At 60.8% G+C, this 16,651-nt stretch overlaps 1 protein-coding gene across 1 annotated transcript; it reads right to left on the reverse strand.

Annotated features, from left to right (window-relative positions):
• Positions 1 to 226: 226 nt before the first annotated feature.
• On the reverse strand, positions 227 to 14,995 carry SSC4D (scavenger receptor cysteine rich family member with 4 domains). Its single transcript, XM_063342010.1, has 12 exons — positions 14,952 to 14,995; positions 13,475 to 13,640; positions 9,781 to 9,816; positions 8,681 to 8,986; positions 7,037 to 7,108; positions 5,881 to 6,195; positions 4,419 to 4,499; positions 4,067 to 4,144; positions 2,991 to 3,302; positions 2,421 to 2,498; positions 1,299 to 1,643; positions 227 to 329 (listed from the first exon to the last, which is right to left on the reverse strand). The coding sequence occupies exons 1-11, from the start codon at positions 14,973 to 14,975 to the stop codon at positions 1,327 to 1,329; spliced, it is 1,785 nt and encodes a 594-aa protein (XP_063198080.1). The 5' UTR covers positions 14,976 to 14,995; the 3' UTR covers positions 227 to 329; positions 1,299 to 1,326.
• Between the last annotated feature and the right edge of the window lie 1,656 nt (positions 14,996 to 16,651).

The raw sequence follows: 16,651 nt of genomic DNA on the forward strand, positions 1-16,651 counted from the left end.
TGGAGGGGGTGGCAGGGAAGCAAGTCAGGTCTCAGCACACTTTCAAAGGGCTTTTATTTATTCACAAAACAAACCCAGACACGGATAAGACAAACGAAGGGGGCGGGTGGGTGGAGGGAACCCCAGGAATAGGCACAATTAACAAGAGAATTGCACGAATGGAGGAGCGAGTGCGGCGGGGGGAGCGGCCGGGACCCGCTCTGCGCCTTCCCCACCCCGGCGCCCCGTCGAGGAAAACCCGAGGATGGTTGTGCCGGTGTCCCGTCTGGCACCGCAGAGGGCTGACGGCGCGGGCGGCGGGTGCTGCGGGCCGCGTCCTTCCACCCGAGCTGGGAGGGAAACAGCTTTCACCCCGGGGAGGGTTTGGGTTCAGCCCCACCGCGCTCCCCGCGCTCTGGGCAGGGATTTGGGATCTTCCCTAGGGTTTTCCATCTGCTCCTGCACTGTCTGCCAGCTCCCGGCCTGCCCCGGACACCTCGGAGCATCCCGGAGCTCCTGGGAAGGAGCAGCCAGAGCTGGTCTGGACCGCGCAGGACGGAGGAAGGATGGGGAGGGTGCGGGGAGCCCCGTCCTTCCCTGCTCCCCAGGGGATTTTTTGGGCAGGGACTGGCAGTGCCGAAGACCCCCCCAGGGAAAGGAAATCCCAGCCAAGCTCCCCGCAAGCCCAGCGGCTTTTGGAAAAGAAACAGGAGGTGAAATGGGCGCCAGGAAGAAACACTGGGCAGCCGAGAAGCGGGATGGGGTTGGAGAGGGTGTGAGATCCAACGCCTGCACTCCTGCTGCATGGAAATTGGTATTTCTTCCGCCAAAACGAGAAGAAAAGCCTGATATTCCGATTGCTGGGAGGTTTGCAAAGCAAGTTGCAGAGCCGCAGCGACTCGCTGCAGAGCCACTGGAACATCCTGGTTTGATTTCAGCCCCTTCTTACATTTTTCCGAGTATAATCTAACGTCATTTTCACAGCAGAAAATCCATTTTTCTCTCCTCATCTCTTAAACGAAATGGCCGAAACCAACCAGGTTTCACACCAAAAGCAGGTTTGTTTTTCCAAGGGGCATTTTCGAGGTGTGGGGGGGGAAAGCTTCAGCCAGTATTTCCAGTGCTGAGAAAAATCCATCCTCCACCCAGCTCTTCCCACCCTGAGCCCAAACACCCACGGGGGGGCCCAGCCAGTGTGGGGCGAGTGGGGAAACTGAGGCAGAGAGTGCGTGTCCCCGGCCGGCAGCCGGGGTTCAGCCCCTCTCCGTGGGCATTGCCACCACCTCCCTCCAACCTCCCCGTCCTCCCCAGCCCGGTACCTGCGTGGGGGTCCCGGCGGGTGGGCGGTCACAGGATGCCGCAGGCGGCACCAGCATCCTCGGAGTGGTCGCAGTTGTGGACGTCCCAGCGGATGTGGGAGCAGCGCAGCAGCGAGGGCTCATGGCCCTTGCACTTGAGGTTGTCGAGGAAGATGTAGCCGGTGCCCTGGCCGTAGCGTGCCTCCCCCCAGGCCCCCACGGCGTGCCCGCAGCCCAGCTGCCTGCACACCACCTTGGCGTCCCGCAGGTCCCAGGCGTCGTCGCACACCGTCCCCCACTGGGACAGGTAGAACATCTCCACGCGCCCCTCGCACCGGTGGCTGCCGTTCACCAGGCGCAGGGACCCTGGGAAGGGGATGGGGTGAGGTGCCCACCCCAGCACTGCGTCCCCCTCTCCCTGCCTGCCACAACCCTGGGAGGGTGGCACCCACCAGGCTGGCTCCCCCGGGCTGGCAGAAAGGGGGCCAGGCTTCCTGGCCAGGTTGCCCCCAGGCAAGAAGAGCACTGGTCTCTCCAAGGCTGGGCAGATGTTTGCTGCTGCCCACAGCTCCACCACGGCCTCTGCGCAGGCAGGAGCACGAGGGGGTGACCACTTGCCAGCACCAGAGCTGGGGCTGATCCCCAAAGCATCACGGTGGACGTTCAGGTTGAAGGAACAGACGATAATCTCTGTTCCCAGCTCAGCACCGCTGGTCCATCACCTCCTGTCCCCAGCAAGGTCCATCCCCTCTCCCCACTGAGGTCCATCCCCTCCTCTCCCCACTGAGGTCCATCGCCTCCTGTCCCCACCAAGGTCCATCACCTCCTGTCCCCACTGAGGTCCATCCCCTCCTCTTCCCACCGAAGTCCATCACCTCCTGTCCCCACTGAGGTCCATCAGCTAATGGTCCATCACCCGAGGTCCATCACCTCCTCTGCCTGGACCAGCCTTGGGGGCACCAGGAGAGGCCATGGCTTAAAGGTGCCGCCAGCACGGCTTTTCCCCCTCCCGTGGGCTGCTCCACCTTGGTGCGTCAGGCACTGCTGAAGCCTCCATCCCACGCCACCTCCATTTCCACCCTGTGCCAGTGTGGAGCGTCCCCAGGGCTGGCACCGTGTCCCCGGTGATACCTCGATACCTACCATCCTTGGGACGAGTTGGGGCTGACGTGGTGGTTGTAGCGGTGGCTTCTTGGAAATGGTCTCCAGAGTCGTCAGTGCCTGGTGCAGCAGGGAAGGGGTGGGAAAAGTGACTCAGGGGACACCTGTGCCCCCCAGGGCTGGGTCAGAGCCCCCCCCCCCGAAATGGTGTGGGGCTGGCTGGGGATGGACGCAGGGATGTTTGGGGTGGGATGTGCAGCCACTGCGCTTCCAGGAAAGTGCACAAAGAGCGACTGGAGGTGGAACCCATGCTCCAGCCATCACCCAACTGCCACTGCTGTCCCCCCACAGGCAGGAGGAACCTCAGGGTCTGGGGGCTCACGTTCACCTGCCACCCCATTTCGGGGACCCCATTTCCCACAGCCAGTCTGAGCATGGCTGAAATCCTCCCCATGCCCGTTATCTCATCGGATTTCCACTCCACCGAGCCAGATTTCAGCAGAGACCTGGAGAACGCTGGGTGGTCACATCCATTTCCCTTCTCCCACCCAGCTGGCGAGGGAAGGCCGTCAGGTGGGACCAGGTGGCCACCGGGCTCGCTCCCGCTCTCACCTCGGCAAATGACCCCGGCGTCCTCGTGGTGGCCGCAGTTGTGCTGCCCCCAGCCCAGGTGGAAGCAGTCGGCCAGCCGAGCCTCGCCGCCGCCGCAGCCCACGTTATCCAGCAGGATGGGCCCGCTGCCGTAGCCGAAGGAGCCGAGGACGGTGGCGGCGAGGGCCGTGCCGCAGCCCAGCTGCCGACACACCACCTGGGCGTCGGGGAAGTCCCAGTCATCGTCGCAGACGGTGCCCCAGGTGCCATGGTGCCGCACCTCCACCCGCCCGCGGCAGCTCCCGTTCCCGTTCGCCAGCCGCACGCCGCCACCTGCGTGGGGGGCCCCGGCACAGGTATGCCGCCGGGGGGACCGGGGCTCCGCGAGGAGTCCGATGTCCCCCACTGACCCTCCAGGGGCATGGGGTGAGTGCTCGGGGAGCATGGGGTGAGCCCTGGGGATGTGGGGTGAGACTCTGGGGGCATGGGGTGAGACCCTGGGAACATGGAGTGATCCCTGGGGGTGCAGGGTGAGCCCTGGGGCCATGGGAGCACCCCCCTGGGGGCATGGGGTGAGCCCGGGGGACACAGGATGAGGCCTGTGGATGTGGGATGAGCACTGGGGGCATGGGGTGAGACCTGGGGATGTGGGGTAAGACTCTGGGGATATGGGGTGAGCCCTGGGGGTATGGGGTAAGCCCTTGGGAACATGGGGTGAGCCCTGGGGGCATGGTCTGAGCCCCTGGGGACATACGGGTGAACCCTGAGGATGTGGGGTAAGACTCTGGGGATGTGGGGTGAGCCCTTGGGAACATGGGCTGAGCCCTGGGGATGTGGGGTGAAGCCCCTGGGGATGTGGGGTGAGCCCTTGGGAACATGGGCTGAGCCCTGGGGATGTGGGGTGGCCCTGGGGACATGGGATGACTCCCAAGCGGCACAAGCTATGCCTGTGAGCATGGGGTAATCCCTGGAGATGTGGGGTGAACCCCTGGGGGACATGGAGTGAACCCTGGGGATATGGGGTAACCCCCCAGGGACGTGGGGCCCGGGGGGCCATGCCGGACTCTGTGCGGGACTAACAGTGGCCACACACTTACTTTGCTGCTCGACGGTAAGGAGAACGGTGGTGACCACCTCGGTGGCCTGGGAGGGCTGGTCCCTGCCATCTGTCACTGCTGGGACAAGCGTGGGGACACATGGACGTTGGGGGGGTGTCCAGCTCCAGCACTCGCTGCCCCCAATCCAGCTGGTGCCAGCTAGCACCACGGTGGCCCCATGGCAACCTCCTGCCGCGGGCAAGGTCACCCCCCGAGCCTCACCTACATGTGGCAGGAGCCCAGGGTGGCCGTGCTGAGGTCACGGGAGGACATGGAAGACTCGGTCCCCCCCAGTGCGCCCCCAGCCCTGGCTGTGGTGCAAGGGTGAGCTGGGTGGCTGCCGACCTCCTACCTGTGGCCGTGGCAGTGAGCGTCTCTTCGTAGTCCAGGGCCACCAAGGTGGTGAAGGACGTGATGGTGGACCTGTCCAGCCCTGTTGGTGACACAGAGAGAGGTGACACGTGGGGAGAAGCTGCAAAGCCGTGAACTTGCTGACTCAGGGAGGCAGACCCGGGGCGGTCTGGGTGCTCCAGGGGAGATGGACCCGTGCCCACCCTACTGCCCACGTGCTGGAGATGGTGCTTCTCCACCCCTGGCCCGAGCGCCGAGGTCCCACCTGCAGCGCCGAGGGGTCCCTCGCTTCTCCGCATGCCTGGGAGGTTTATCGGGCAGGCTTCGTTAAGGCTCCGTTCCCCTGGGCAAGGTGCCGGAGGGGACGGGGATGTTTAGGGAGGAAAGAACCGGCCTGAGAAAATTGTCCCTTTTCTCCCGCATCAGCCCCTTTGTTCGCTAATAGCGGGAAAGGGAAAAGCGCTGGCACTTACTGCTCCCGTCATTAGCCGGGATAATGAGGGAATTCAGGGGGATTATTAACATTATAAATGGTAATCAACGGAGAATGGCAGAAATACATCATTTCGGGAGGGGAAAGGCGGGGGGACAGGCTGGGGCTGGCATCGTGCCCAGCCCCTGGCAGCCGCTCGCTCCTCCCGGCCGCGGGCAGCTCGTTTTCCAGCCGGCAGAGCCGGGAAATGGCAGGCGGGCAGATGCATTTCCCTTGCAAATTGCCGCTCGGGTCGTGTCCCAGGCTCTCGGCGTGGTGTCACAGCCCGCTCCGGAGCGCCGGGATGACGGCAGATAAGGAGAAAGCGTGTGGAGTGCTGTGTCTGGTTCTGGGCTCCCCGGTTCAAGAAGGACGGGGAACTGCTGGAGAGGGGACAGCAAAGGGCTACCGAGGTGCTGAGGGGACTGGAAAACCTCTCTGATGGAGAAAGGCTGAGGGATTTGGGTCTCTTCAGTCTGGAAAAAAGGTGACTGAGGGGGGATCTTATCAACGCTTATAAATACTGAAAGGGGGGGTGTCAGGAGGATGGGGCCAGGCTCTTTTCAGTGGTGCCCGGGGACAGGACAAGGGGTAACGGGCACAAACTTGACCATGGGAAGTTCCATCTCAACACGAGGAGGAACTTCTTTACCCTGAGGGTGGCAGAGCCCTGGCACAGGCTGCCCAGAGAGGTGGGGGAGTCTCCGTCTCTGGAGACATTCCAACCCCGCCTGGATGCGTTCCTGTGCCACCTGCTCTGGGTGACCCTGCTCTGGCAGGGGGTTGGACTGGGTGATCTCCAGAGGTCCCTTCCAACCCCCACCATTCCATGGTTCTGTGAAAGGATGCTCCCGCAGCGCACAGCCCGGGTCCCTGCCTGACCTTGGGCACATCCACGCCTCTCTGAGGCCATTTCTCCTTGGAGACCAGGATGTCCCAGGGTTTTTTCCCCCCAGGGGACAGCCCTGAAGGTGATGTTCTACCCTGGTACCTGTGCAGATGACCCCAGCATCCTCGTGGTGGCCGCAGTTATGGATGCCCCAGCCCAGGCTGTAGCAGGCGGAGAGGAAGGGCTCGCTGCCGTCACAGTTGACGTTGTCCAGGAGGATGCGCCCCGTGCCGTAGCCGAAATAGGCATTGCTCTTGTAATCCAGGGCTTGGCCGCAGCCCACCTGCTTGCACACCACGCTGGCGTCACTCAGGCCCCAGTCATCGTCACAGACGGTGCCCCAGTTCCCCCGGTAGAAGATCTCCACCCGGCCTTGGCAGGTGTCGGTCCCGCTCACCAGACGGATGCTGCCATCACCTGTGGGGTGGCAGCACGTGGTGAGAAGGGCATCGCTGTCCCCAGGAGGCCACAGCACACATGGTGTCACCGAGCCTGGATCTGGCAGTGCCCATGAGGGCACAGAAACTGGCTGAGAAACAGCTGGGAAGGGGCGATGCTTTAGGGCAGCCCAGCTGGTGGGAGCCTTGGTGAACCTCTGGGACAGGGTTTGTCCATGGTTGGCGCAACGATGGGGTCCCCAGGGCTCTACCCCTCGGAGCCGGAGAGTCGGACTGCTACACAGAGTCATAGAATCACAGGATGCGTTGGGCTGGAAGGGACCTCTAAAGGCCATCTAGTCCCACCCCCCTGCAGTCAGCAGGGACATCTTTAACCAGATCAGGTTGCTCAGAGCCTCATCCGGCCTGGCCTTGAATGTCTCCAGGGATGGGGCCCCCACCACCTCTCTGGGCAACCTGGGCCAGTGTCTCACCACCCTCAGTGTACAGAACTTCTTCCTAATGTCTCATCTAAACCCACCCTGCTCTCGTTTAAAACCGTTGCCCCCCGTCCTATGGCTACGTGCCCTCACAAACAGCCCCTCCCCAGCTTTCCTGTAGCCCCTTCAGGGACTGGAAGGGGCTGGAAGGTCTCCCCGGAGCCTTCTCTTCTCCAGGCTGAACCCCCCCAGCTCTCTCAGCCTGTCCTCATAGCAGAGGGGCTCCAGCCCTCGGATCATCTTCGTGGCCTCCTCTGGACCTGCTCCAACAGGTCCATGTCCTTCTTGTGCTGAGGGCTCCAGAGCTGGACACAGGACATGGAGGGGCAGCGGGTGGGTGGGAGGGCAGGGGACCCTGCAAGCGACGGCCGAGCAGCTTACTTTCCCCATCCTGTACCGAGGATGTGAGGGTCCTGCTTGTCGGTCCTTCGCTGGCTTGCGTGGGCGAGAGCTCTGAAAAGGGAAGCAGAGGGATGGCATCTGCTTCTGCCCACAGCCATCCCTCCAAAAGCCGGCCGTGAGCAGTGCCCTGCACGCCGCCCGCCCTGCGAGAGGGCTTGCACCCAACCAGCCCTGATGGGGACAGAAAGAGGGGGTTGTACCACCCTGCCCAGGGCGATCTGCCCGGTTGTGGGTGCAGGAAGGCGGATGGAGGTGCAGGAACATGGTGGGAAGTTGTGCCCGGCAGCACGGCGTGAGGACCTGGTGTAAGTCATGACTCTGCGCCAAGCTATCAGGAGTCAGGCTCCCACCTATCATGGGATTTGGATTCAAAGTCATGGCATACATATAGAAAGAACAGTAATATTTTGATCTTCCTGCTGCTTTTACCTACATTTCTTTTGCTAACAACGTTGTTTCAAGCTACCATATCGCCCGTCTTGTCCCAGCTCCTCAGCTGGGCTGGTGAAATTACCTGGGGGTGGTGTGGGGAGCTGGATGGGACCAGAGCCGAGCGGTTCGATAGCCAGCCACGCACGTGCCCAAGGGCTGCGGGAAGCATGCCAGGAAACCCAGCCCACTGACATGGTGAAGAGGTGGCCGGCTCCACGCTTTCCTCCATAACCGCAACCGACAGAAAGCTGGCTCTCAAAAGCTTCCACGTGGCACAGCTGGGAGCACCTTCCCCAGGGTTCCAGCTCTCGGGCTAAACTCCTGCATCTCCTCTGAGGGCCACCCCAGAGCATCTCCTGGTCTCCTCCGCCAACCAAGCTACCAACACCTAACGGCTCAAGCCGCTCCTCTGCCCTCAGACCCATCTCCCCCACCTCCTTCACCAGTCCCTCCACCCCTCCTCTCCACCAGCACCTTGATTCAGGATTCCAGCTCAGTCCGTGACCTCCTTTCTCTGGTTGCTGCTGGTCCAACCCACCAGCCACCCCAGCATCCCTCCCTTTCCAAGCCCCGCTTCTGCGGGACGCAGGGATTCACCCAGCAGTTGCAGATGTGGCCAAGCTCTGGGTCTGCAGATCCTCACATTTACCGGCCATTGACGCTTGGCTGATGAGCAAACCCCACGGAGCTGCGCAGGAGGAACATGTAGGGTATATAGGGGTCGGCGTGGAGCCGTTCCACTTTCACACGCCAAGTTCAAACGCTTTCCACTGCTTTTCTCACCTTTAGGAACATTTCCTACCCACAAGCTCAGCAGTTTAAAGAAAGGCAAGTCAAAAGGGGAAAGAGCAGTTGGGCAGCGGCTGACTCAGGCAGGAGCGTGGGTGGGCTTGTGCTCTTTCCCCAGGGATTGTGCTGGAGAAGTTGCAAAGTCCCTGAGCTGGGAGTGACGGGGAACACAAAACAGGCCAGTCACTCCATGGAGCACCAGCATGTGGAGCGGGGAGATGACCTGGATTGAGGAAAGGGGTGGAGGAAGGAGGCGGAGGAGGTTTGGCTGATCCAGGCTCAGAGGAGCACGCTCTGAGATACGACTCTTGGGCTCCCCCAAGGTGTCTGCGGACACCAGGACTTGCAGCACCGCGGGCACCCCCCTGCTCTCCTTGTCCCCAAGGAACCCAGCCTTATTACCATTGCATACGACAGCCACGTCCTCGTAGTGGTAGCAGTTGTGGATGCCCCAGCCGTGGCTCCAGCACTCGCTCAAGGCTGCCTCCCGGCCCTTGCAGTCCACGTTGTCCAGGAAGATGGGTCCACTCCCTTGGCCGAAGGTCATGGCAGCCGGGAGGGTGATGGCGTGGCCGCAGCCCAGCTGGCGACACACCACGTTGGCATCCACAATGTCCCAGTCGTCATCGCAGACCGTCCCCCAGGAGCCGTTGTAGAGGATCTCCACTCGCCCCTGGCACCGGCTGGGCCCGTTGGCAAGCCGTATCTCTGGAAGGACGGGCAGAGAGAGGTCCCTCAGCAGGCAACGAGCCTGCCCCGGGGCCAGGAGGTGGCAAACACTCGGTGGCTGTCACGGAGAGGCCGGGACCCTTCTCTGCCCCAAATCTCTGCTCCTTAAATAGAACTGTGACCCTTCACTGTAGCACGAGGCAGCTGTTGGCTTGGTGCTACCATCACCATGGGCTTCTCTTCGTCTGCTGGAAGCAGCGGACGTGAAGACTCGACGCATCTCAATACATTAATGAGATGCACCATCACCCCATCATCTTGCCTACTAATGGCCTGGGCAATGACCCGGCGGGAGAAGAGGAAAGCGGACACGTGACATCACGTAATGCCGTATGACTGGGGTGACAAGTGACGAGATGCAATTAGCAAATTCTTATTAGCCTCAACGAACGCATCTGGAGCTGGTCCCCCGTGGGAGCTGGTGGGCCGGAGAAGATCGCTCAAGCTGCTGGCGACGGGGAGCAGGCATGGAAGCGCCCTGGCCTGCCACGTCAAGGGAATTATTCGCTCGGGCGTGATGAATGGCACAGGGACAGGGACCCAGCAGGAGGCGGCAAAATTCCCCTCTCGGGATAATAACCGTAAAAGGGATAATAAGGAATCTCTATTTCTTTTCTGTAAAAGAAGTTTCACTTTTTGTTGCCGCTTTTTGTCCCAAACTGTTATGCTTCCCTTGGGAAATTCCCCAAACCCCATTTTTAACCAAAAAAAAAATTGCATTTTTCAACTACACTACTTCCCGGAGAAAAGCGACTTTAAGAGAAGAATCTCACCTGGGAATGGCATCAGCGCGGGCTCGGAGGTGGTGCCTGCAAGGGAGAAGAGACGGGATCAGAGCTCCCCAGCGCCCTGGCAGCGAGCAGGGGAGGGATGCAGCTCCGAGGATGACGGCAGCAGGGATGCGGGTCGGATGGCAGGGACCGGCAGGTCCCAGCAGCGCCCCCCGGACCGTTTCCCCCTTTTTGTAGGGGGAAAAAATAAACACAGTAGCCCAGGGCATCATTTCGTCTGCTTCATGGGTGGGGAAACTGAGGCAGCAGCATGTGGCGTGAGCGACTGTGGTGGGACTGTGCTTTAAGCACCGGGTGACACGTGTGTGTGTGTCCCTGCCCCTGTTCACCCGGGTTTGTGCAGCTCCCGGAGAAGAAGCGTGGCCGAGAGGTGCCGAGGGCTGCCCTGACCAACTCCCCGAGAGCGAGCTGCTCCCCGGCTCGTCCTTTTCCTTCCCCCTCTCCTTCCTTTCCCTTCCCTCCTCTCGCTGCCAGCAGCGGCCCTGGGTGGGCCATGCCTTGGGCTGGCTCTCGGGGACCTTCGTGCCTGTCCCTGGTGCCATCGCTGACTTGCTGTGGGTCCCCAGGCAGCTCCTGCACCCTCCTGCCCCTGCCCCATCTCCCCACGGAAAACTCGGGGGGTGGGATGGGAACAAGTAAAACCAATCCTGCCTGGCACGGGAAACCGTCTCCGGATGGAAGGCGCTCCACTGGGCATTCCTATCTGCATTTTAACGGATTTTTTCTTTTTTTTTTTTTTTCCCCCCAATGAAGTCTGCTTTTTGCAAGCTCTGTATTTATGCGCATTTATCCTGTCTCTTCCCATCTGTTTTCCAGCCAGCCTCAGCGATTCCAGGAACCTGGCTGAGGGGCCACATCCACCACCCAAGGGAACGTGGAGGGTGAGAACTTTGGGGACACAGGTGGACCTCTGGTGATTTCTGCCTCGGGGTTCGCCTGCCCGGCCACACAAGACACGGCGCTGCCGCAGGGCTTTAATTCCCATTTAATTCCCAGCGCTCTCCCACCAGCGGGAACAAGCAGCATCCGGAGGGAGCTGAATGCTCGTAGGATGAGTCCCCATCCCGGTCAGCTGGGTTTAAATAAGGGCTCTGAAAGCGCCCTGCCAGCAGCCCCACAGCTGGGAGGAGGATGCTCTGGGGGGACCACAGGCAGAACCAGCGGTCCCCCCAACAACCTGCTCCCCCCACCGGATCAGGCCCCTTTCCCGCGGTTTGGGTGCTGTTTGGGCGCAAAACCCCCTCTTGGCCCCGGTTCTGAGTGACATGGGGTCCCCCCTGGGATGCTGCCAGCACGGGGCACCAAGGTCGCCGGCTTGTCCAGGGGGTCATGGAGACGTGACCGTGATGCCCCTGCTGGGGGACGGGGACGTGTGGCTGGGCCGTGCGGGTGTCCCCATCGCTGCCCCTGTGGGTGCCCCAGGAGCCTGCAAGCCGCCGGCAGATGCTTGTGGCCAGCTCGCGGTGAGGGCAGCACGGATCTCCTCGGCATCCAGGGCTCCTTGGGCTTCAGACTCCCATGGGTGACACCTTCCGAGCAAACAGAATCCCCCCCACGCTAATCGCAGCAGCCAAGGGCTGATCACCGCCCATGGTGGCTCTGTGGTCTCTCCTCCTACCCCTGGTTTGCGCCAGCCCTGTCCTGCTTCATGCTCAGCCTACGAGCAATGACGTAAAGGTCAATTCCTGCCATTCCGGAGGCGGATGTCACCGCCGTGAGCCTGGAGGGGACAGTTGAGCGGATGAACCCACCTCCCATTTGTCTTGCTGGGACGTGGCCTGGGAGAGCATTAAGTCAGCCACAAAACAGGGCAGACCTTCTCCTTGAGCCAGGCCAAGGAAAGACCTAGAAGCCCCCCCCCCAAAAAAATGACTGTAAAGCATCTGTCTGGCTGTAACTATGGCTTAGCACCCAGGAGCAGGGGTCAGGAGCGAGATGTCACCCGTAGTTGCGGTGAACAACGGCAGCCGGGGGGCTCCAGCCGTGGTCGGGCACTGCTGCCCTCTCCAGCCATCCCAGCGGGATCCAGCCAGGGGGGAAAGGGATGCTGCGATGCCAGCGAGAGCTGGGGATTAAACAGGCGAGACCAAGGGAAGAGGGAGGCTGGCTCGCCGAATGAGAGGACGGGGAAGGACACGGCAGCCCCATGGGCTGGGTAACAGGAGAGATGTGATTCACATCCCCCCCGCGCCAAAAATATGGAGATGCAAAGCTTTTTAGGAAGAGCGTTTGTTTGATCCTGGTTTGTATTGATTTTTAACACCTAGGCCACTCCAGCCCCGAAAAAGCAGCGGATAAAAAGGACATTGTTAAATATTCAATATTCATCTCCCTTTAAGTCAAAATCAAAGCTCTGAAATATTCATTTGAGAGCATCCTCCAGCAAAGTCAAGAGAGACCTGAAAAAATACGGCTGGTATGTCTACGTTAATGAGGAACGAGAGGAAACTGGCGTTTTTGGAGACGAGAGAGAGGGCCCCTCACGTTTCTCTGATCTACCTTCAGAAAGCCAGAAAAAAAAAAGGGGGGAACCAGCTGAGAGTAAACACCATCCCTTTCGGGGCACGGGGATAAACAGAACCACTAAATGGGAGGACAAACCTCCCTTCGTTAGCCACCTAGCCGTGCCCATTAACGAAGAGAAGCGGGAGAGCTCAGCGGTGCAGGGGACGGCGGCAGAGCCATTGGGGTCCCCCCGGGGGTCCCCACACCCCGGCTGCCACCAGCGGCTCGGGGGGGGGACAGGGACGCACCAGCTGAGGGGGTGGGAGCTGTAAGAACTGATTAAACGCAATTACGGTGTCTGACTACACCTTAATTGCCTGCTTGCTGGCTGCCTTTGTCTTGGCGGGGCTTTGTTGAGGCAGGAAGGTGTTACCGACCGCCTGGCTGTAATTACACTGATAAAGTCACACCAGGCTAATTACGCTGCCGCGGCGCTCGTTGGGGACCCTCGGTCGAGAGCAGGAATGGCCTTTTCCAGTTTGATTTCAAGGCTTCCCAGCCTGGCCAGACGGTGCCTGCCGGGAGTGACCCGGGATCGGCATCCTCAGGGGACGGATGCTCATCCCACCCATCACCTTGGCTGGAGCGGTCCCACAGCTCCCATCCCTTGGCCACCGGCACCCTCCCAGCAGCGCTGCCTGCGCCGGGGCTCAGATCTGCGCCATCCCCATCGCCGGCAGCTCCCTGCCCGGAATTCTTGAGCTTGCCATAGAATGACAGAATGGTTGGGGTTGGAAGGGACACCTTAAAGATCATCTAGTTCCAACCCATCACGCATAGGTCATGGTTTAGGAAGAAACTCTTTGGTGTGAGGGGGGTGAGCCCCTGGCCCAGGCTGCCCAGAGAAGCTGTGGCTGCCCCATCCCTGGAGGGGTTCAAGGCCAGGTTGGACGGGGCTTGGAGCAACCTGGGCTGGTGGGAGGTGTCCCTGCCCAGGGCAGGGGGTTGGAACTAGATGATCTTTAAGGTCCCTTCCAACCCGAACCATTCTGTGATTCTGTGGTTCTAGCTTCCCTCCATCCCTCTGCACGCTCAACGCCATTGGGGACATCGGGACATTCCCGCTCATGGCTCTCCATGGAGAGAATCTCTTGCCCACAAAGCCAAGGCTGGGAGGGAGATTGTGGGTGCCTAAAATTACCCCCTCCCGCCGCACCACACGGGAGCTCACCGGTGCGGCCGAGGAGGAGGAGGAGGAGGAGGGTGGCTGGCATCAGGGAGAGAGGCAGCACCCCGATGTCCGGCCTCCCCGCGCCGTGCCGGCTGGATGGATGGGGACCGAGTCTCATTGCTGCACCACGGTCCCCCCGCAGACGGGTGTCCAGAAGAGGGTGTCCCTGAAACATGCAGAGGGCAGCGTTAGCGGTGGTGGCCAGGAGAGCCTTTGCCCCAGCAAGGGCCATGCAGGACCTGCAAACAAGTCCCTCCTCAGCACTTGCTGGAGCAGTGACCAGGAGTCACAAGGAAAGTAATTCAGGTTGGATTTATTGAGGACAAGAGATCTTTTTTTGAGTGGCAAGATGAAGCTGCAGGGCCACATCCCACCCACAAGTGGAAGCCCACTCCACCAAAAGTGGAAGTGGTGAGAGCCTCAGGGCTGGGCTCCTGCACAGGCAGAAGGATGGACCTCAGACCCACCAGCACAGCTGGGCGCTGAGCCTCAGAGCCCTCACCCAGGGTCTCCAGCCCCCGGGACGTTCAGGGTACCATCCTGTTTACATCCACATGGAGCTTGTCCTTCTCTTCTACATGAGGTCACAAGCAAACCCCATGGCACATGTATACCACACACCCCATACCACACGTGGGTAAACTGAGTCACACATTAAATCCAGGCAGAATTGGGAAGGAGCTCCCCATCCACACAAGCCTGAAAGGCACTTCCCAAACCTAGTACTCCACCAAGTCGTGTCACATAACCCCCTTTGGAAAGGAACAGTGCTTCACTTCACCCCCAGCCAGGCTGCCCACCCCATGTCCCCCCTGGCAAGGCTGCTCCAGCTCTGCCAGTGACAAACACTCAGCTAAAGCCCAGCCTGGACACGGCCGTGGCGACCTTCTGCTTTGCCTTGGCTCCTCTCCCTCCGATGCCCTCCTCCACTGGGCTCCTGGAGACCATGCCCGGCTCCTCCTGCGTGAAGAGGGAATCTGCTCCATGGGGGACACAGCCTCCCAGCTCCCAAGGGTCCTTCCTGGTGCCCAGCCTGTGCTGGAGTCCCCATGGGGTCCCACCAGGCAGCACATGGTCATATATGGCACTTGAGCTACCAAAAAGCCCTGCCCAGTGCCATGCGCCCGTTTTTCTTCATCACCCCATGATGAATTAATGCACCCAAGAGCTCTCCTGGGCAGCTCTAACCCCTGGCCACCCGTGTCCCCCGAGACCTCCGTACCAACCACCCAACAGGACACCTCCCCACCTCAGCTGGCGCATTCCCGGGGACTTTACCCAGAGGTCCCCATTGTCCCCACTCTTCGCTACCCTGTGGGAAAAAGCAGGGAAAGGCATTTCTGTGGGAGGACAGAAATTTTTGGGGTCTGATAGGACAACCTCATTCACCTGGGGGCTGGAGATGCAAACTCCACGGGGACAAGACGGCAAGCAAGCAGGGGACTGTCAGGCAGAAAACGAGGAAGAGATTAAATACCGTAAGATGCAGCTTCCCCTTCATTTATTGCTCCCTTCAGAGACTGCTGCCGAAGTGGTGGGTTTCTAGCTCTGTTTCCCTCGCGCCCTGTTGGGGAGCGGGATGGGGGCCTGATCCTGCTCTCGCTGACACCTCTGGGAACCCGGAGGAAGGTCCCAGCGGTCCCAGCAGCCGGCCTGACAGCAGCACTGGGCTGGCAGCGTGCGCTGGGGGAGGAGTGCCATCGTGAGGATGCTTTCACACGCCGGCTGGAAAGCCAGGCTGGAAGTCTCGGCTGAGCAGAGCCCTAAAATTAGTCCCTCCAGCCCACACAAGGCGCAGCATCTCCTGAAGGGATGGGCACCGCCTGCTGCTGCTTTGAGGCATCTACTGATGGTCAGAAACTCGGGGAAGGGTGTTGGAAATCCGCCGTATCGGTGACCAGACACCCTCCCGGTGGAAACCCCTCATCCAGCCTTTCGCTGCTGCTGGTTTTCTGATGCGGAGGCACAGAGTGAGAAAAGCTTCCAGGTGGGACCATGTGCTGGTGCCGTGTCCAGCCAGCCAAGGTCCCTCAAGACCATGGGTTGGGTGGGCTCCCAAGCCTCCAGACCACACCTTTGCCTTTGTTGCCCGCACCAGCAAGAGGTGATGGTGGACCAAGGTTTTTTTGTGTGCACCAGCGAGAGATGGTGGTAGCACAGCGCCAGAGGTGCAGGATGGAGCCACCACGGATGGGATACAGCCCCACTACACCTCCCTGCTCTCCGCGCTCGGCTCCTGCTGACCAAGCCTTGGGAGGAGACCCGCCAGCAGGCAGACGGCTCCGTGATGGGGGATGAAAATCAATCTACTCTCTAAGGTGGTGGTTTTCAATACTCCATTCATCCCTCCTGCAGCACCGAATAATGTCGCCTTTTGTCCCGCCAGCCCTCCCCGCTCCCCGGTGGGGCAGGGCTGACAGACGGCCCCTCTGCCGCCCTGCCCCGGCCAAACCCCCGCATCGTGTCCTGCTCCCAGGGACATTGTCATCGTGGGCCACTTTTGTGCCGGAGCCAGCACGTTCCTGCTCCCTGGCAGGGCGGCAGCGGGCATTAACCACTGCGGTGCTGGGCCATGGCCGACCCCAAATAGGTAAAAACCGACTTTCCTTCTCTCTCTGGGCTTTTCCGCCTGCTTCTCCATCCTCACCCCAGCGCTCGGGGTTCGGCTGCAAACCGACCCCCCTTTCCTTGCACCCAGGGGTGTTGGGGCCCTCTAAGGATGTCTATGGATTAAAAACTGCTTTTAAGCCACAATAAGCCGTCGTGGCACTGTAGCGAAGCACAGCATCCCTTTTAAAGAGTTGATCAATTTGGGTGTCTGCAAGTGTCGTCAAATGAAGGTCTTTCCAGCTGTCTTGTAAACCAAACCCCAACCGCACACCCGGTGGCGGGAGCAGCGTCCCCCGCATCACCCCCATCCCGCACCAGCGCCGAGCACCGTGTCTGGTGCATCGCTCTAACGCGGGGCACAGAAAATCCCTGCTTTCGCCCCAAAGAACACGCACCACAGCAGACACGCTGCGCCCGACCAACTCTTTGCCCTCGCTGAAAACTCTCCTCGCCTGGACACGAGACCCCAGGGGTCCTTCGGTCCCTTTGGTCCCCCCCCGACAGCGGCTGGACCGACCCCCCCTGCTCTCTGGCTGTCACTGCTCCCACTTTTCAATTATTCAAACA

Source organism: Chroicocephalus ridibundus, chromosome 7 (assembly GCF_963924245.1).
Source record: "Chroicocephalus ridibundus chromosome 7, bChrRid1.1, whole genome shotgun sequence".
Taxonomy (NCBI): Eukaryota; Metazoa; Chordata; class Aves; order Charadriiformes; family Laridae; genus Chroicocephalus; species Chroicocephalus ridibundus.

Excerpts from the sequence above, each read along its gene's own strand:
- SSC4D (XM_063342010.1), bottom strand. The coding sequence starts at position 14,975 with ATGAAGGGGAAGCTGCATCTTACG. Across the intron at positions 8,987-9,780 it reads CGCGCTGATGCCATTCCCAG|AGATACGGCTTGCCAACGGG; the intron begins GTGAGATTCTTC and ends CCGTCCTTCCAG. Across the intron at positions 6,196-7,036 it reads CTCGGTACAGGATGGGGAAA|GTGATGGCAGCATCCGTCTG; the intron begins GTAAGCTGCTCG and ends GCCACCCCACAG.